We start from the raw sequence: 20270 nt of genomic DNA on the forward strand, positions 1-20270 counted from the left end.
GTTGATCAAGAACATTTGTTAAAGGTAAATTTCACACAAACATTAGGAAGCTGGTCTTCATACAGAGAACCACAGACACATGTGCGGTAGACAGTAGGACCCTAGAAACATTCCAACACAATCCAACATTATTTTAGAGGAATGAGGTGGAGAGGGATGGCGAGCTATTTTGGGCCTGCTCTCGTGAAAATGTTTGTAAATGTTCTAATGCTTATTAACACGTGCTAAATCAATAGGAGCTTTGAAATGCAAGGTGAGCCGATAACAAACTTTAGCTCACCCACCAATCAAGTGACAACCCAGCAAGCAATATGTACAGAAGACTGAACATATTAACCGAATGAACGTTCAAAGCTATGGTTCTTGTGCCTTCGGCATTCCATTATTTGAATGTGCTTTACCTTACCTGTAGGATGTAATGAAATAATTTACATTTACATTAATGAACTCACTTCATGGTGGTATTGTGTGTACAGATTTTATTAGAGATAGAAAAAGAAGAAAGCAGCATGTGTCTATGTCATGGATTAATGCTTTTCATACACAATCTCCATTAGATACAGAGGAACATTAGCTTTTACAAAAGTGTCCTTTTATTAACTCGGCCTGTGAAATTGTACAACCAACAGTGAATGTCAACAAATTTTCCTGTCTTTACAGTCAAAAAGTGATGAGAAGCTTTCAAAGTAATAAATAATGTCCATTAATGAAGTTAATCAGGATCATGGGTTCTGGCAATCAGCCGCTGCATTTGGATTTTTCTCGCAAATCCATTTCACCGATGAGGCTTTTCAATGCAGGCTCACTTTGGACAGGCAGACAGACCGCATCATTGTTGAAATTTAATGAACGCTGATTAAGTTCAGTAACATTGTACCTTTATTTAATTGTGCTAACAACCCATTTTCCAATATATTTTAAATCACAAATTTACAAAAAGATTTACAACAATGGATCACAGAGTGCGATTTGAAAGCAGGCTTTGGTTTTGCTTGTGTTTGTTCTTTTCAAGTAAAGAAAGGTTAAAGGAATACAACAACGGCAAGTCACAAATGAGGAGAAGGAAAAGACAAAGAGCTGAACAGAAAGGCAGCGTTTTGTACAAGCAAACAACTGGAGGTAATTATTAACAAATCTTACAAGATTTCCGTAACATTTTCCAAAGGTTTATTTTATGACTCTTTCATACATGTGCTTTGTAAGGAGGGTTGGTGGTAGGAAAGACTTTATGACTGGTTATGACTTTAAAAATAATCAATTTGTTACGTAGAAAAGAAAATAAAAATACAGTGGCCATGATTTAAAAAGCACCAGTACTTGATTATTAACGCAACAGTCTTTTTAATTTTAAGAATTGTGTAGTCCATTCCATTCCAGGTTTATTCCATCTTTTGTGAGCAGGTGCTGGAGAAGGTCTGCACCACGGACTAGATTGGCCACATCTCCACAGCTTCCTGCCTCACTGCTTTTGGTGGTGACCCTTTTTTTGTTTTCTGAACAATTACTTGGATGGTCCTTTGATCGCACCGGCTTCACTCAGACGTGCAGGCGCATAAGCTGAGGCTGCAAGACAAGCAGCTGCCTCACAGAATCCCGGAAGACCAGGAGGTCCCACTGCCCCTGGGCGCCCAGGCTCTCCGGGGATACCCTGTGCACCAGTCTCCCCATGTTTGCCATCTCTTCCGTACCCATCAATGCCAGGTGGACCTGCAGAATGAAAGTATTCAAAAATGTATCAGGATATATGAAATATATGTGTCTATTAAAGAGCTTAACTGTTACCGTAGGGCACCTTGTATTCAGATGCTCATGTTTTATATCCACTTGTGCTTTGCTTCCATTTTTGCCCTACAATACAAAAGCTTTGGTGGAGCCTCCATTTCACGTTAGCTATCATTCCCATCTCTGTCAATCATTTCATTATCCTTAATATCTAATTAATGAGTCAGAATCAGGACAAGGCTGACAGTGAAGTTTGAAATCTTCCACCCTTATCTCATGCTGGACTTACATTTGTTCACAACAAATTAAATGTCCTCACGTGCAGAAAAAACAACGGTTCTTATCTACTTCTGTTTCCAATTTAAAAGTTACGTTTTCATTCATTCATATATTGATTTGTACAAAAATGTTACTAAATTAATACCAGAAAGAGAAACCAGACATTTTTAAATTTAATACAGTGCCTCCATGGATATGAACAGTAATTTGTATTGAGCTAAAAAAAAGTGATAACGCAATTATAAGGATTTATGATTCTTACTATTTTATAGTTTTCCGAAGGCTGCACTTTTTGTCTGATTTAATTGAACTTGTTTTTACTGATTGCCAGTGAAGGTTTTTCAGAAGTTTCTTTTTCAAAATGTAGAGCTCTGAATCAACAATGCCATTCAGCAAAAAAACTGCAAGTGAAATTTCAGTGGCAATAAGTGGAAAAGCAGTGGATTGCCCAAGTGGACGGCTTTATTTCATAAGAGGACCTTTCTGGTTATCTCAGCCACTCACAGATGCTGGCAAGCAAGTGAAAACCAAATTTAGAAATCTTTCTCTCCTTTTTCTGAATCCACCGAGTCCAACACGCGTTGTTAGGAAGCAAAGCAAACAAGGCAAAGATCAGTTGTACATGGAATGGCAGACTATCACAGAGGACACTATTGCATTCAACAATGCTATGCAGGCAGAGGAGATTAATAGTCTCCAGCTAACCTAACCTGCATATTATTAGACTGTATAAGGAAACCAAGAAAAAGTGTTGAAAACCCAAATGCATGTGGGAGAAGGAGCAAAATCTACCCAGACAGGCTTCATGGTGGACTTGAGAATGCAGCTGTCATACCAGCAAATGATACGTGTATAAATCCCAGTGGCTTGTGGCGGACAGGACGGCCAAATGATTGGACAGAAAGCACCTTATTCATATCGACAGTATGGCAAGGGGTCATGCTGAGGGTCTAAGGCTTACATTATTTAAATACCAGATAGATAGCACTTTGTTTGTCCCAAGAGGAAATATAACTTTTACAGAAGAAATATAGAACTTTTATAACAAACAGCAACAACTCCCTTTAAAAAACACAAAAAATGATTAAAACTGGCTAAGAACAATGAGAGCAGACACCGAGGCAATATGCAGGCAGGCATATCGCTGTACGTATAAAGGAGCCCCATTAGCGTTTCCCAACACACTTCTGATGAAGGATTTGCTGGCTGAAAGTCCTCAGTGTGTCAGAGAGGGGGTGGGCAGCGTTGTTCATTGTTGATTGAGTGGGCCTCTCTTGAAGTGACGTTACCAGCCCAGGACGCCATCGCATAGAAAACCGCAATGGCCATAACAGAGTTCTAGAACGCTAGCTGTTCTACTCAACTTTATCTGGAAAACTTATAAAATGTACATTACATGCCTAAAATAAATAAAAAGCAGATCTGACATATGACATCCTTGTCACAGCACAAGGACGTGTATTTTTTTTAGTATTATTTAACATCTAGTACTTCTGAGTTTATTAAGACCTTGGCAACTTTTAGCAAGTTTGCCCCAGTTTTTAAATGTTTCTAGAGAGTTAAACACAGAAATATGTTAATTTTATTAGCTCATATTCAAAATTAGACTATAGTGGAATGAAGTGCACTTTTGTAGATAATTGTATATATGAAAACAATGACACTACCCAGATGCTAACAGCTTGAGACTTCCAGATGACAGCAGTGACCAATTCCATCTTACTTTTCAATTAACTGCCTAAACTCGTGCGGAGAAGTGGATTGGATTCTCTGTAGTAGTAATAGAATAAGAGGAATTAGCCAGCTAAGGGCTTTGGATTAGTAACTCTCATGCTGTTGTATTCCAGGTTTACATAATTAAGCATTTAAATTTATTTGGACCATTTTGGTTGGGGTGCCTTTTTTGTGAACCATCATCAGCAACAGAAAGAATTCACTCTGCTACCTATACTCTAATGATGAATCATTCTAACCCTGAAGTTATAATGTGTAGTGACAGCGACAGACTTTCAACAGTATGTGCCATGAAAGAAACAAGCTGCACCTGCTCTATTCCAACGCTAAAGACGCCTTTAAGTGTGAACCTGTGGCACCTTTGAGCAGATCTGACAACTGTCTGGTGCATCTTACTAGCACTTAGAAGGCTTTTATTAGGAAACAAACTGCTTCCACCAGGAGAATGAGGAAGTGAAGAATGAAATCTGAAGTGGCTGTGAATGACTGATTCCAAGGTTTATTGAGTGTGTTGGAGGGTCATTGTTGGTGTTTGTTATATTTATTTATGTATTGAACTTCTATAAAAATGTCATTTTCCATTTGGGAAAAGAGTATCTATCTATCTATCTATTGTCAGAGACGGCTGGGGAGGCGACCTGGCTGGGACGCCCAGGAGGACTGGAGGAGGGCTTGCGCCTTCCCCAGACCATGTGGGGGCAACCGCCCTGGTACCTTTGGGAGCCACAGGTACAGAGCTTTGAAGCTCCACCCTGTAGGGGCCTGTGGTCACCGCCAGGGGGCGCACCTATTCCTTTGGAGTCCTGGACCTCAGCACTTCCGGCACACCCGGAAGTGCTGGGGGGAAGAAGACTGGGGACACCCGGAGTGCTTCCAGGTGCACAGCCGGCACTTCCGCCACACAAGGGAGTGTCCGCGCAGGAGTGTCTGAAAGCACCTGGAGCCCATCCGGGCTTGCATAAAAGGGGCAGCCTCCCTACATTCGATGGCTGGAGTCAGGTGGAAGAGGACAAGAGCTTGGAGGAGAGGACTGGAGGCGGACCAGAGAGGACTAAAGGCATTGTATTGAGGTCTGGACTAAAGGGGTGATTGGTGCTGTGGCACTGGGTTTGTGCACTTTATCAGCTGTATATATAGTGTAAATAAATGTGTGTGTGGTGAAACATCATGTCTTCCTGTCTGTGTCCGGGCTGTACCCCACACTATCTATCTATCTATCTATCTATCTATCTATCTATCTATCTATCTATCTATCTATCTATCTATCTATCTATCTATCTATCTATCTATCTATCTATCTATCTATCTATCTATTATACTGTAGACCTGATCACAAGTGAATTTTAAAGCAATGGTTATTTTCACTGTGAGGACATCTTATTTTTTAGGTAAGGTCAATCTCTGATAAAGTAAAATATTTGATATTTAGTCTTCTATACTAAGTTCTTTTTTGCTTTGCAAATTGTAGCAACATTTGAGAGAAGTTCAGAAACAGAACAAAAACTACGACAAGCCCAAAAAAAGAGGCAGATGGAGTGCTCACCTGGTATGCCAGGAGGTCCTGGTTGGCCCTGGTGTGCACGTCCTGGATCACCTCTTTCACCCTTTGGTCCTCTCTTACCTGTGACAGAGTAAGAACAAAGCACAATTACAATTTTGTTAAATGTGGAGAAACTTTTTCCAATAAAATAAAAAATAATATATGTCATTCTGGATCATAGTCTCAGTAATGGGCTAAAAACTGAAATAGCTAAAATGAGAATGGACCAGAACTCACTAAGTGTCAATTTGCCTTTACATAAAAAGGCTCAGCTTATTTCGACACAGCAAACTTTCCATTAGACAGATTAATGCATGGCATATATTTAGGTATATAAAATTAGAAAATTAAACTTAACACACAGGTATTTGCTTTTTCACTCTATCATGTTTGGAATTAAAGAAAATGAATTATTTCCTAATGAAAGTATGAACGTGTGGCCATGCTGGGGTTTAAGTTAGTTTTTATGACATTTTTAATAAATCCTCAGCACACTGTGCTGGACATGAAGGCCTCCTCACTCGGTCTGCTAAGACAGCACAAAGTGCAGTGGAGTCTGTCTGTTTTAGTCAATAATGAGATACAACAGGAGTTCAGAAGATTCGTTAAATGTATGCATTCAATAATAAAGTAACATCAAAGCAATTACTGAGAGCATCTCTGCTGTTGGTACTATATTATACCTTAACGTACACCTCTTCATTTTAAGTAAACCTGCATTTTATGTAGCGCCATTAACAGCATATGATTACATGATTACTAAAATTACAATACAGGGTCAAACTTAAAACATGAACAATGCAAGAACAAATACTGCAAATACAAGAAATGCAACAATGATGGAAACCAAAGGGTCCTTGGACAATCTGTAAAAAGAAGTCATAAGAATCCAGGGCAGCTAAGGTATCAAGCTATACAGCAGGATGCACAGAAACAGAATGGAATAAATTGATGAGTCCGCTGAAAAAGAGAAACATCTGAGGAGGCTTATGTCAAGCCCCCTCTTACCTTTGAATCCAGTGTTTCCAATTTGTCCAACAGACCCTATCATGCCTGGTATTCCTCTGGGTCCTGGAAGGCCATGAGACCCTTGCTCTCCTGGAGACCCTGGGGGGCCTGGTGGTCCTGGAGGTCCCATCACACCTGCTCCTCCCAGTGCAGCCCGTTTAGCACTCACTGCGACGGCAGCCAGTTGTTCTGTAACAAGATGTGCACTTGGAGGATTAGTCTGTCAGCCTTCACATGGTCAGTGAGGGTAGAGTCTGTCTGAATCATGGAGCTATTCCAAAGTGTCATGTTCTTCTGTAGTTTATGCTGGGCTCAATGAGGACTTTACCAAGGTTTGCTCTAAAGGTAACATTTTCCAACAGAAATTGAATTTCGTGAGTTTGTCTAATTTGATGTAATCCAAAGTGTTAATTCAAGTACACGTAAAGTCTGTAGTTTACATAACAGAACTTCAGTGTCCTATTGACCAAGTTCACTGTGGCGTTGTGTGCCGACATATATGAGTTGAGCATAATTGGATAATATAAGTTACAATTGACATCATAAACTCCACCAGGCTACTTCTTATCAGATTTAAGGTAGCAAGAGAAAAAGAAAGCATAAAGCTTGCAATACAGGCCTGACAGCTTGCAGCTTCTCAGCTTATTACTTGCTCTGCTTTGCTCCAACTCAGTTTTATCCAACCCACTATATCCTAACTACAGGGTCATGGGGGTCTGCTGGAGCCAATCCCAGCCAACAGAGGGCACAAGGCAGGAACAAACCCGGGCAGGGAGCCAGCCCACCGCAGGGCATGCACACACACACACCCCAAGCACAATTTAGAATCACCAATGCGCCTAACCTGCATGTCTTTAAACTGTGGGAGAAACCAGAGTACCTGGAGGAAACCCACACAGACACAGGGAGAACATGCAAACTCCACACAGGGAGGACACGGGAAGCGAACCCGGGTCTCCTAACTTAAAGAGTGGACAGCAGCACTACCCACTGCGTCACAGTGCCGCCCACTCTTTAATATTGAAACATTAAAATAAGTTCACATTTTTATTTTTAAAACTTTGCCCCTTCACACTTACCCTGAAGCATTTTAAGAACAACTTCGATGATGTGTTGATCACTTGCATCTCTGCCCTACAAACAACAAAAAGAAAACAAAACAGGCCTGCACTTTACCATATACCGAAAAACCAAGCATCTTATAAACTGACAAGAGTGAATTCATCCAGTAAAGGGACACTTACTGATGCACCTTGTCTCCCGGGCATTCCAGGCACACCCCTTTCTCCATAAAGTCCTCTAGGCCCTGGAAGGCCAGGGGGTCCCCGTTCTCCAGGCTTGCCAGGATCTCCTGTTGGTCCATTGTACCCAGGATCACCCCGCACACCTTGCTGATGGGGAGCAAAACATTATAATTTCAACCAGAGAAAAAATGCAGCAAAAATAGCTTGACTTGCTTTATGATATGTTTTTTGGAACACACGCTAATGAAACTTGTTTAGATATTTCTAAGGCAGATTTTGTAGCAAGTCCTTACACTCAAAAGAACTTTCCAGTGCTTTCATAATCAAAATGAATGGCATGACTGTTTAACATTTAAAATAGCCTTACCTGCCCTTTTGGTCCTGGTTCACCAGACAGTCCCTATAATAAAGAAATGGGGTTTGTGTTAGCCAAATAATGTGTTATACAGCCCAGGGCCGTCAGCCTTAGCCTGCCACGTATGCTTGTTAACTAGATGCCCAAACCATATCAGACTCCTTTCTCAGTTATGTACATAGCTGTTTGCTGGTTTATACATTTACAGTAGTTTGTATATTTAACAATTTAAGTTTTTTTTTTTTGATCATAATTTTAATTCCTAAAATTTGATTCTGGCCTTCACTCAAGTTACAGCACTAAAGAGGTTCAAACTCAGGCTGTTGAAGAGCTTCTATTCGAGGAGGTGCTACAATCGCACCTTTGGACTTGACTGCAGCTTCGTCTCCATCGACCACAGAGCTAATCTTGAGGGAAGATAACTGGACCTGCTAGTCTTTTACTGCCAAGCACTTCTCAGCAGTTTGAGGTTTTGGACACTTTTTTGCTCCAGTTAAGCTGGAGAAAAAAAAAAATATATATATATATATATATATATATATATATATATATATATATATATATATATATTGTGGACTATGGCCGGCAACTATTCCCGGCCAATACCCCAAAGCAGCCAGATGGAGCCCTCCCTGCAATGTGGAGATGCCCCGAATTCCAGCAGGGCATCATGGACTTTGGAGTTTTAACTCACAGCACTGCTAGATACCATGGGGGCTGCCAGAGGACGCTGCAGGGAGGCTCAAGGACTTATATTTTCCATACAGCCCGGAAGTACGTGCCAGTCATGGGGACAGAAGAAATGACGTACTTCCGGGTTGAAGAAAAGGAGTTTTACCCGACCCGGAAGTGTTAATATAGTCAATATGGACTATATGAGGGACAGAAAAACTTCCGGGTCAAGAAGTATAAAAGAACTGTGGGAGATCCCAGCAGTGGGCCGAGTTGGGAGGAAGGGTGACTGAGCTGTTAGGAGGTGTGGAGGATTGTGATTATTGTGTATTGATTTATTTGAGTATAGTGGAGGGGAAGGTGCTTTGTGCACATTATTATTGTAATAAAACCATTATTTGGACTTTTATCTGGTGTCTGGCATCTGGTCTGAGGGTTCAAGGGGACGACAGCACCCAGTATCTGTCATAATATATAATCTGCAGGGGTTCCAGGCCAAAAGACCACAGAAACTTCAACTGACCATTCTACCTAACACAAATGTTCTTCAGTTGTTCTTTACTGTTTTTTTAATGACAGACCTGTTGGGCTCAATGGCCTGTTCTTGGCACAATTAGGTTCCATTAGGTTGTGCGTTGGTGTCCACTTTAAAACTTCTCACACAAAGGATGACTACTTTATCTGCATCAATGCAGCACTGGGCACTAGGCATACAGTACTCTTCACACCGTATTTCTGCTGATGTTTAGATATTTGTTTTTGATATTTGGGATATATGGCTGGCAGTTGATCCTGGCTAATACCTCCGCACCACTAGATGGAGTCCTCCCTGCAACACGGAGGGGCCTCGAATTCCAGCAGGGCATCATGGACATTGGAGTTTTACTTCACAGCCCTGGGGGCCACAAGGAGACGATGCAGGGAGGCACAGTGATTTATATTTATCATACAGCCAGGTAAAATAATGAAATGAATTTAATTTCATATATATTGTGTACAAAGCACCTCCACAATACTTCCAATAACAATTCACTAATCAATAATACAATCTTCCACTCTCAGTCGCTTCGTCACCCTTCCTCCCAACTCACCTCAGCTTGCTGGGGTTTCCCAGAGTCCTTTATAGTCCTTCCGGGTCAGATGAAATCTTTTTCTTTTCTTCAGCCTGGAAGTACTCCCTAGTCACGGGGGTGGAAGAGAGAGGGACAGAAGTACTTCTGGGCTGAAGAAAAGAAGAAGATTTCATCTGACCCGGAAGTGCTATGAAATCACGCGTAAAGGACTCTGGGAAACCCCAGCAAACTGAGCTGAGTTGGGAGAAAGGGTGACGATGCGACTGGGAATGGAAGATTGTATTATTGATTAGTGTATTGTTATTGGAAGTATTGTGCACAATATATATGAAATTAAATTCATTTCATTATTTTACCTGGTGTCTGAACGTGTTGTCTGAGGGTTCACGGGTTGACAGCACCTCCTATCTGTCACAATATTATTTTAATAATAACATTTTTCCTTAATAACTTTCTGGCTCATGCTTCTAGGGGTAAACGTAACACTAAGGGGACTATGGAAAATTGCAATTTGTTATTCTCCCAGTTGGATCGTAACGCCACAGCTTTGCTGCTTAGGTGACTCTAACTGGAAACACTAAACCAGGCTGTTTTGTTGTTTGTGCTTATTAGTATTTTGCATTTTTATTTGGACATGTATATTTGATGGTGAATATGCAAATGCATCTCTACTTTTAAAATGAATCTTAAAAGATGATTTTTACACATTACACAGAAATTCATTTGCTGGAGTAATTAATTGAAAAATATGTATTACTAAAAGAGCTGCTCGATAACAAGCACACAAGCAAGTGCCAAGGACAGTGAATGAGTGGCTGTGTTTTCATTTAAACTGGTGTGTCTGCTTGTTGTTAATCATCACCTTTAAAAGAAGCCATACTGAAGCAATTATGAGAGCTAACAAGGAAGTGAAGCTGTGAAATGAAAGAGAAAATGAACCAAATGTGTGAGTAGGCATCTCTAATCTAAAAGCTATGACAACAACATTAATCTTGGTAAACTCTTATCAAAGGCTAATTACACACACAAACACACACACACACAAGGCCACTCACTTGAAAGGCTGGTAAAGGAAATAACATGCATGTAGAAATATCCGGATTCAGTTCTTAATTGCATCTTTGATTTTAACATAAAAACTTCATTAATGAGAAGCCCATTCTTTGAAATGTTTCAGCCAAGCAATATGCTTCTGGTTTTTTTATTATGTTTAATCAGTAAGGTACTTTTGACATTGTTAAATAAACACTTGAATAAAGATGACTTAAGAAGTCTTTTTCATCAGTCCTTAGAACTGCATAAAACTAAATCATTTATCACTGGAAACCAAATCCTGCTGCCAACATATAACCACATAATGGTCTTTTTAATTGTCTTTTACAATATATACACTATCCCATCTGATACCATCTAACTGCTCGCTCATAAAAACACAGTTTCACAAAGGAAATCGAGATTACTTAGCATGTGATTTCCTACCTTTTCCCCTTTTTCTCCAGCAAGACCTTCAACTCCAGGATCTCCCTGTAAAGAAGATTTGCAGAATAAAAATAAAATTGTGCACTAATGTAACATGTACAATACAGACAATCACTGCATAAATAGGCAGAAAATGAGCACACGTTCAGTAGTCGGAAAGACCCCCAGCAGCACAGAAGGGCCCCTTTGAAATAGATTTGAGAATCGCTGTGATGGTGGCTACAAGAAGCAAACAAAACATGAATCGTGGCGTACAGTCTTGTTAGCAAATCATATGGACTATCGCGTACGGATAAAGGGGGCACAGTTCAAAGGAGTATTAGAAACAAAAGCCCTAAACAGTATAGGAAAGGCGACCCAGTGGTCTCAGGACACAATGCTGACTATTAAAATAAGTGATCTGCACAAAGAGGCATGCTATAATAAAATATCCTGAACAATCATGGGAAAATAAAAAAACAAGACACGAGCATAGAATACATCATTCCAGTTCCTTTTATAAGTCAGATTAGGGATAACTTCCATCCATTATCCAACCCGCTATATCCTAACTACAGGGTCACGGGGGTCTGCTGGAGCCAATCCCAGCCCACTCAGGGCGCAAGGCAGGGAACAAACCCCTGGCAGGGCACCAGCCCACCGCAGATTAGGGGTAACTTCCCACTTTCAATGTCCTTTACGTTGGCGATCCCTGATTTTGCTTTTCTGAACCGTTTTCATAACTGCTTATATCATGTTTTAATATAGTGTCCAATATTGCACTTCTATTCATCCATATAAAGGTATTGATGTGTGCGTAATTGGGGTGTGTGGTGAACCAGCCTCCTGTCCAGATTCAATTCCTGCATCCCACCCAAAGCTACAGAATATGCTTGGCACCCTTAGATTCTTCATTTGACTAGGCAAGCTGTTATGGCATAGCTCTGAATGTGTATGTGTGCGTGTGTTGAGGAACTTAAGGAAGGATGGGACGGAGCGTGAGGTGTCACAAACTGTATGGGAGGTCCAAGGTGGGTTTCATTCGTTTCAGTGTTTCACAGATGTCACAAGTCTTTGTCACTTCTGTCAAATAGTAAGGCAATGAGCAGACCTTATTCAAACACTCCCCACCCCATAATCATGTCTGAGAGCCTCTGGCGTTTCACCGTTTGAAAGGACTAGCACCCTAAATATATTGTGTGTGCAGAGCGCAGGATCTGAATGTGCTTTTCAATTTCCAGAATGTTTGCAGTGTAATTAATTTGCAGCCACGTAAGAAACAAAAAGACAGAGCCGCTTTGATTGGGCTTTGAAGCACCAGGATGCCCCATGTTATGTTAGTCTTTACCCACTAGTTATTGGAAATGAATAAACGAATGTGAAAATGTCTCTAAGAGAACAACTTGTTCTATTTTTAACTGCTTAGTTATACGACTCCATTTTAGTATTAGTATCAAGTGATATTAAATCAGTACACTTCTTACAGTTCTTGTGACTGTATGCAGAGGGTACAGCCCTATAAATACATGGAAGTGCAGCTAGATGATAATTTGGACTGGACTGCCAATACTGATGCTCTGTGCAAGAGAAGACAGAGCCGACTATACTTCCTTAGAAGGCTGGCATCCTTCAACATCTGCAATAAGATGCTGCAGATGTTCTATCAGACGGTTGTGGGGAGTGTCCTCTTCTACACGGTGGTGTGCTGGGGAGGCAGCATAAAGAAGAAGGATGCCTCACGCCAAACTGGTGAGGAAGGAAGGCTCTGTTGTAGGCATGGAACTGGACAGTTTGACATCTGTGGCAGAGTGACAGGCGCTAAGTAGGCTCCTGTCAATCATGGAGAATCCAGTGCATCCACTGAACAGGATCATCTCCAGACAGAGGGGCAGCTGAAGCAACAGACTGCTGTCACTGTCCTGCTCCACTGACAGACTGAGGAGATTGTTCCTCCCCCACACTATGCAACTCTTTAATTCCACCCAGGGGGGTAAACGTTAACATTATACAAAATTATTGTCTGTTATACCTCCATTTTTATCACTCTTTAATTTAATATTGTTTTTATCAATATGCTGCTGCTGTAGTATGTGAATTTTCCCTTGGGATTAATAAAGTATCTATCTATCTATCTATCTATCTATCTATCTATCTATCTATCTATCTATCTATCTATCTATCTATCTATCTATCTATCTATCTATCTATTTACAATAACGGCAAGTGGTGTTTTAGTACTGTATGGGAAGTCATCTTAGAAAAGGGTAAACATAACCCTTTATAAACTTTAGAATATCAGCATAAGCACATTAAAGCCACACAATGTTAAAGAATGTGATGCATCAGAGATTTACAAAGGGGAAGGCACACTGCCGTACAGTGGATGATTTCATGAGTATATAGCTATAGTGTTACTACTGTCTGCAGTGATGTATTCTTATGGTTTTATTTTTATGTGTCCTTGTGTACCTTGAAAGGCATGATTAAACAAAACTCATTAGTGCTGTTTCTATCTTCTACTACTAAAATCAGAGTTCCAGCCCCAGTAGTTAGCGAGTACTATCAGGTTGCTGCGCCACAACATGCTTGACAGACAGCAAAAGCCATTGTCATTCTTCGTCTTCCTATCACGTAATCTGCTTCTGCAAATTGCTTCACGCTCAGCAGATATCATTATCCTTTTTTATTCTTTCCGTCATGTTAACTTGCTGTAAGAAAGACTCAGACACCTATAACTTTGCAGTGGTTGCTGATATACACAATTTTTGCTTATCTAGCACATATCACATCATAATCTTTTGATTCAGACCAAGATCAACTTCTTCCTATCACACAATCTGCTTCTGCAATTTGCTTCACATTCAGCACACACTTTCTGCCATGGCACCTTCTCGTTCAGTTTGCCTGTGCAGTTTGCCACAAGAAAGACTCAAACTCAGGTAATTTTGCAAAGGTTTCCAGTAGCCACAGTCTATGCTTCACCAGCACATATCACATCATAAGCTTTCGATTAGGACCAAAATCCATGTTTTCCTGTCACATAATTGGCTTCTACAACCTGCTTCACACTAAGCAGATATGGCTGCCATCTTTGTTGTTTTGCAGTGTCACCTTTTTGATAAGTTGCCCTATGCAGGTCAACACAAGAAAGACTCAAATCCTGATAATTCCGCAGAGGTTGCTGACATTAGAACATTAGAATATTAGAACAATCTAGATGAGAACAGGCCATTCAGCCCAACAAAGCTCGCCAGTCCTATCCACTTGTTTCCTCCAAGAACACATCAAGTCGAGTTTTGAAAGTCCCTAACGTCTTACTGTCTACCACACTACTTGGTAGCTTATTCCAAGTGTCTATCGTTCTTTGTGTAAAGAAAAACTTCCTAATGTTTGTGCGAAATTTACCCTTAACAAGTTTCCAACTGTGTCCCGTGTTCTTGATGAACTCATTTTAAAATACAAGTCTCGATCCACTGTACTAATTCCCTTCATAATTTTAAACACTTCAGTCATGTCACCTCTTAATCTTCTTTTGCTTAAACTGTAAAGGCCCAGCTCTTTTAATATTTCCTCATAATTCAACCCCTGTAGACCTGGAATCAGCCTAGTCGCTCTTCTCTGGACCTTTTCTAGTGCTGCTATGTCCTTTTTGTAGCCTGGAGACCAAAACTGCACACAGTACTCAAGATGAGGCCTCACCAGTGCATTATAAAGGTTGAGCATAACCTCCTTGGACTTGTACTCCACAGAACGTGCTATACAACCTAACATTCTGTTAGCCTTCTTAATGGCTTCTGAACACTGTTGGGAAGTTGATAGCTTACAGTCCACTATGACTCCTAAATCCTTCTCATAAGGTGTACTCTCGATTTTCCGACCGCCCATTGTGTATTTAAACCTAATATTTTTACTTCCTATGTGTAATACTTTACATTTACTGACATTAAATTTCATCTGCCACAAATCTGCCCAAGCCTGTATGCTATCCAAGTCCTTCTGTAATGATATAACGGATTCCAAATTATCTGCTAATCCAACTATCTTGGTATCATCTGCAAACTTAACCAGCTTTCTTTCTTTGCTTCACCAGCATATACTATGTCAGAAGCTTTCATTTAAGACCAAGATCAAGGTTCTAGCCCCAGTGCTTTGCAGGTAATCATGTGACAAACAGACAGACCATAGCACTTTATATACAATCCGCTACCGCGGCTGTCCATTTGTCTGTCCAGGATTTTAAACGACCTGTAGGGTTGTAAACCTGAAAAACGTACATCACGTTGACAAGCTACAGTATTATAAGAGTCACATTACTGAAATGGCCGAACACACTTTACTTTGTATTACTTTATAATTAATTTGCAAGGGAGATTGTCTTTTTGTACGACATTTGGGGTTCAGAGGACAGGGTCAGCTAAGGTTAAGGGCCCAAGAGAGCAGGACCCCTTATGGCAGTAACAGGATTTGAACAGGTAACCCTCCAGACAGCAGTGCAGGCCCTTACAACACATTAAACTTAATACCTGTTTCAACAAAAGCCAAAAATGATTTCCTAGTTGAGAAACGTTAATTCCACTAGCCCTACTTTGTTATGGGAGAGTTTTTTAGATTAATTTGATATGAGACATTAATGTATGGGGTGTAACATTGACTGTATAGTTTATTCATCCGTAATGCAATGAATTAAAATCAATAAGGTTGAGTGTTTTCCAGAACATGATTACAATGGGGTACTGGTATACACATTTAGTGCATGTAATTTTTTTTTTTAACAAAATACAAAACAAGAAATGCGGTTCAGTTGATGCCCATAACAACCTGGATAGGCTCGTGACCCTGTGCTGCAAAAAGCAGGCTCATAAAATGTACTGACTGATGGATGATGGCACTACACATTGATAAGTGAAAACCACAGTAGAGTGGCAAGCAGTGATAGTGTTTACGTAAGCAAAAGTCTGGCAGCTGTACACTTTGTATACTTGCTTCACAGTGGTGCCATCTGCCGTGAGAGGTGTTGGGACAAGGTAAGCTTTTAACACGCCAGTGTGCCTCAGTAAGCAGAAGTCCACCAGCTTTTGTTACCAATTCTGAGTTTAAGTCCAAAAATGTCATCGTTACTGAATAGTGTAGTTTAGAACCTCAAGGTGCAGTTTGCATTACAGAGCCTAAAAGCTGCTGTAAAAAAGTAATCTGACTAACATATACTCTCACATTCAATTTTTTTTTTTGGTGTTTAATTAGATAAAACAAATTCATTTGTTTTTAGATAAAGTTTATCTAAGTTTTATCATTTAGATAAAATGTTTGATGCTGTCTTTCCTGGCAGTGATTATTCATAACTTACTTTTTTGTATGAATGTCAATACTCTAAAAATATTCTTTTTCCCAGATGCTCAGGTGTAGCAGCTATACTTTCAGTCTTAGAGTTTCAGCTGTAGACTACACCGCTTGCTGCAGGACTCTGTGCATTTTTTTTGCTGTGACTTTCTATTTGTAGTAAAATGCAATATACCTCAAATTTCTTAGGTGATAAATAGCTACATCATAGCATTCTAGGAGCATTAACGTGTCTGGGTCCTCTTTGGGGACTGTATGTGCATGTTGCACGTTAGTGTCTGTGAGCCAGGGTTTAAGTTACAACACTGAATTAGTTCTTTCAAAGTGAAACACTGAAAATGGTAAATGATAAACTTTTCCAGGACCTGACTTAGCCAGAGACTTAGAAATGCTGTCAGCCAAATGCATAAAGCTGAGGGGAAAAAAAAGTAAAGTTTTTCCAATAAAACTGTATTTTCGTTTATTGTACATCTATATTAAATATTGCAATATTGTGCCTATGACGTATTAAATGGCATATTTTTGTATTAACTGAAGTCCTGGAGACCTCTAATAATATTCAGGTTGCATCATTTCATATGTTAGCCAACTTCACTCCCAATGACTCACTTGTGTTTCCCTTTCTCTAATGTAAAAAGTCTGCACTCCCTTCATTACGCTGCGTATGTTACAAATGCAACATAACTGCTGTGTGGCTTTTATTCCTACTTGAAGTTGAAATGCAAGACTTTATGAAGAACTGGTGCCATGTGTTTGGCCCTCAAAGACCCTGAATGAATGGATTCCTTCAAAAGTATTATTTTTCTCCTTTTTTCATTAGACAGACTAGACTTATGGAAAATGTATCTTCAACTGAAAAAAATGTAAAAATTTAGGAAAAATAGAATGTTCTGTTCAAAATAAACTAAGCACCTCAGCATTTCTTCTCTAGCAAATTCTTGGACTGAATGTAATTACCAAGCAGGTTTCTGTGTTTGTGTTAGGCTGTGGGAAGAAAGAAACAAAAGACTATGTGTTATTAAATATTTGAATAGACTGTCATAATGCCCCTTTTCACGTGATTCCTGCTTATCCATTTACCATTTACAGTATGGATTAATACCTCTGAGAACAATCTGCACAGTACTGCATATAAAATGTCAGATGGCATAATGTGTGTACCTCTGATTCATAATCTTGAAGCTGAGAGTTAAAGAACACTTTAAATGTTACTTATTCTTCTTTCAGCTGCTCCCATTAGGTGTTGCCACAGCGGATCATCTTCTTCCATATCTTTCTGTCCTCTGCATCTTGTTTTGTTACACCCGTCATGTGCATGTCCTCTCTCACCACATCCATAAACCTTCTCTTAGGCCTTCTTCTTTTCCTTTTTCCTGGCAGCTCTATCCTCAGCATCCTTCTCCCAATATACCCAGCATCTCTCCTCTGCACATGTCCAAACCAACACAATCTCGCTTCTCTGACTTTGTCTCTCAACCATCCAACCTGAGCTGACCCTCTAATGTACTCATTTTTAATCCTATCCATCCTCGTCACACCCAGTGCAAATCTTAGCATCTTTAACTCTGCCACCTCCAGCTCTGTCTCCTGCTTTCTGGTCAGTGCCACCATCTCCAACCCATAGAACATACAGTAGCTGGTCTCACTACTGTCCTGTAGACCTTCCCTTTCACTCTTGCTGATACCCATCTGTCACAAATCACTCCTGACACTCTTCTCCACTCATTCCACCCTGCCTGCACTCTCTTTTTCACCTCTCTTCCACAATCCCCATTACTCTGTACTGTTGATCAGCCATAGGGGATGCACAAGCCAGTGTATTTCTTCATGCCAGTCCTAAGCCTGGACAAATGGGGAGGGTTACGTCAGGATGGGCATCTGGTGTAAAATTTTGTCAAATCAGTATGCGGACAACAATACTTGAAATGTTACCATTAATAATAAATAAGTCATTACATTTATATAGCACTCTTCTAACTACTCAAAGCGCTACCACACAGGGAAGACCTGGGATGCGAACCCATGATCTCCTTCCAGAGAGGCAGTAGTGTTACAATTGTGTCTTGGGGATGAAAGCTGTGAGTTTGTGGTGGCAGTTTGGGGGGCTGTAGTCACAAAGATGCATAATGATGGTTCTGGAAAAAATTGACATTTGCCAACATTCTATTGTGGAGAAGGCAGAGCTATAGAGAAACTGAGAATCTATTTGTGGTGCCATAAATGTACATTACATACTCATCCCAGCGTACTCACCACCCCTGTTGTATTCCAAAGGTTTGGACAGAGCAGGAATGCATGTGGCCAGATGGTCAGCAAGGCTCCTGTTATTTAATTATGAAACTGAGTATGAATCTGGATCTGAAAAGGTAACTGCTGATCATTTCCCCAGACTGTCTGGACCTTTGGACTAGGTGTGTGTGTATGTACCGTCTATGATAATATCTTAACTATTGTTTTAACGATGTGTGAGCTGGAATTATTGAGTATGCAAAAAAGAAAAAAAATCAAAAACACACCTGAGAGTCCACAATGTCTCATGTAACCTAACATAATAGACTACTGCGTATGCACGAAGAGTGTGCACGGTCAGCAAGTTAAGATAGCAAAGCTGCCTAAAACTGAGTGATTTAATTGCAAGAGGTGGTTTGGTTTTGAAAAGACAGAGGTTGCTTAAAAGACGTCAATCTGCAGACTATGTCAGAAATAGTCAGTTGTATCTGTTCGAACAAACCACAGATCATTTTTATTTCCATAAGAAGCACATGCCTATTGGCTACGTTCTTATGGCGGGGGGTTGGGCAGGTGGTGGTCCTTGATTTCAAAGCACTTGTTTTTATTTCAGTATTTTAAATGGTCATACAGATCCCCACCTCCTCGAACCCCACTGTGATGACACAAGGGAAAACAAAAAAACACCTTTTAGTACCTATTAAAAAAAACCACAGAGGAATTCAAAGACAGTGAGCCTCTGAACACTGCAACTGAAAAAGAGATCAAGAGCTGCTTGATGATACCCGAGGTGAACACCTTAGTGGTGGAAAACACAAGAAGTACATTTCCCCAAATTGTATCTGTGCATCGCTGCCTCAAGTACGCCCTTCTGAGAGGACTTTCAGCACCGGAGGAAATGTTGTAACAGGTAACCGTGCTGCCCTGAAGCCACATGCTGTGAACAGACCAGTGCCTCTGTCACACAACTTCGTTTCCTCATTTGAATTTTGCAATTATTTTATTTTTTCTGTTATATTTGTGCAATATTGAAGAGAACTTTAAGTTAGCATTTTGTTTAAAAATGTTATAGGTTTTTTTGTATCTTTGTGCAGTATATGCAAGAACTTGTTTACAAATGCTACAATTTTTTTTCCTGTGCAGTGTTTTGACAGAACAGATTTTTACACTATAGTAGAGAATGTTAGATTTTTGTTCTTACTTGTATGCTGCACAATTCACCTGCTGTTTTCAAATAAAGACGTGTTATAACAGAGGTGAACGAAGATGAGGATGAGGGGTCTACATCAGAGAAAGAGAAGAAAACTCTCCCTGCAAGAAACGTCTACTCACATATAAGAACAACGCAGCTGTGTAAAGGTGAAAGATGGCACCGTGTTGAGGCAGCAAGAGGTTGGGCTTCATCTTGCCTGTGAATCTGCCACACAAATGTCCTTCAATGAAAGGGCCTACAGAGCTCACCAAGGTATCGTGATTATGTTTTGTGATGGTCTTTATATGAAAAACATTTATATGTTACTTATATAAAAGCCACATTGACCGTTGTTTACCTATATTTATTTACTTATCTTCCTACAGCGTAAAGTCACAAGTAGACTGCAGAGCTTCCTGTGTTTGAT

General features: G+C 40.2%; 1 protein-coding gene across 1 annotated transcript in view; it reads right to left on the minus strand.

Annotated features, from left to right (window-relative positions):
* Nucleotides 1-462: 462 nt before the first annotated feature.
* col9a2 (procollagen, type IX, alpha 2) overlaps nucleotides 463-20270 on the minus strand; it is a 119341-nt gene continuing 99533 nt past the window's right edge. The window contains exons 26-32 of the mRNA XM_039740290.1: nucleotides 11107-11151; nucleotides 7895-7927; nucleotides 7528-7674; nucleotides 7363-7417; nucleotides 6284-6472; nucleotides 5279-5356; nucleotides 463-1707 (exon numbers count right to left, since the gene is read on the minus strand). Coding sequence (XP_039596224.1) covers nucleotides 1502-1707; nucleotides 5279-5356; nucleotides 6284-6472; nucleotides 7363-7417; nucleotides 7528-7674; nucleotides 7895-7927; nucleotides 11107-11151 — 753 coding nt within the window. The 3' untranslated portion in view covers nucleotides 463-1501. The remainder of the gene's footprint in view (nucleotides 1708-5278; nucleotides 5357-6283; nucleotides 6473-7362; nucleotides 7418-7527; nucleotides 7675-7894; nucleotides 7928-11106; nucleotides 11152-20270) is intronic.

This window comes from Polypterus senegalus, chromosome 17 (assembly GCF_016835505.1).
Source record: "Polypterus senegalus isolate Bchr_013 chromosome 17, ASM1683550v1, whole genome shotgun sequence".
Classification (NCBI taxonomy): Eukaryota; Metazoa; Chordata; class Cladistia; order Polypteriformes; family Polypteridae; genus Polypterus; species Polypterus senegalus.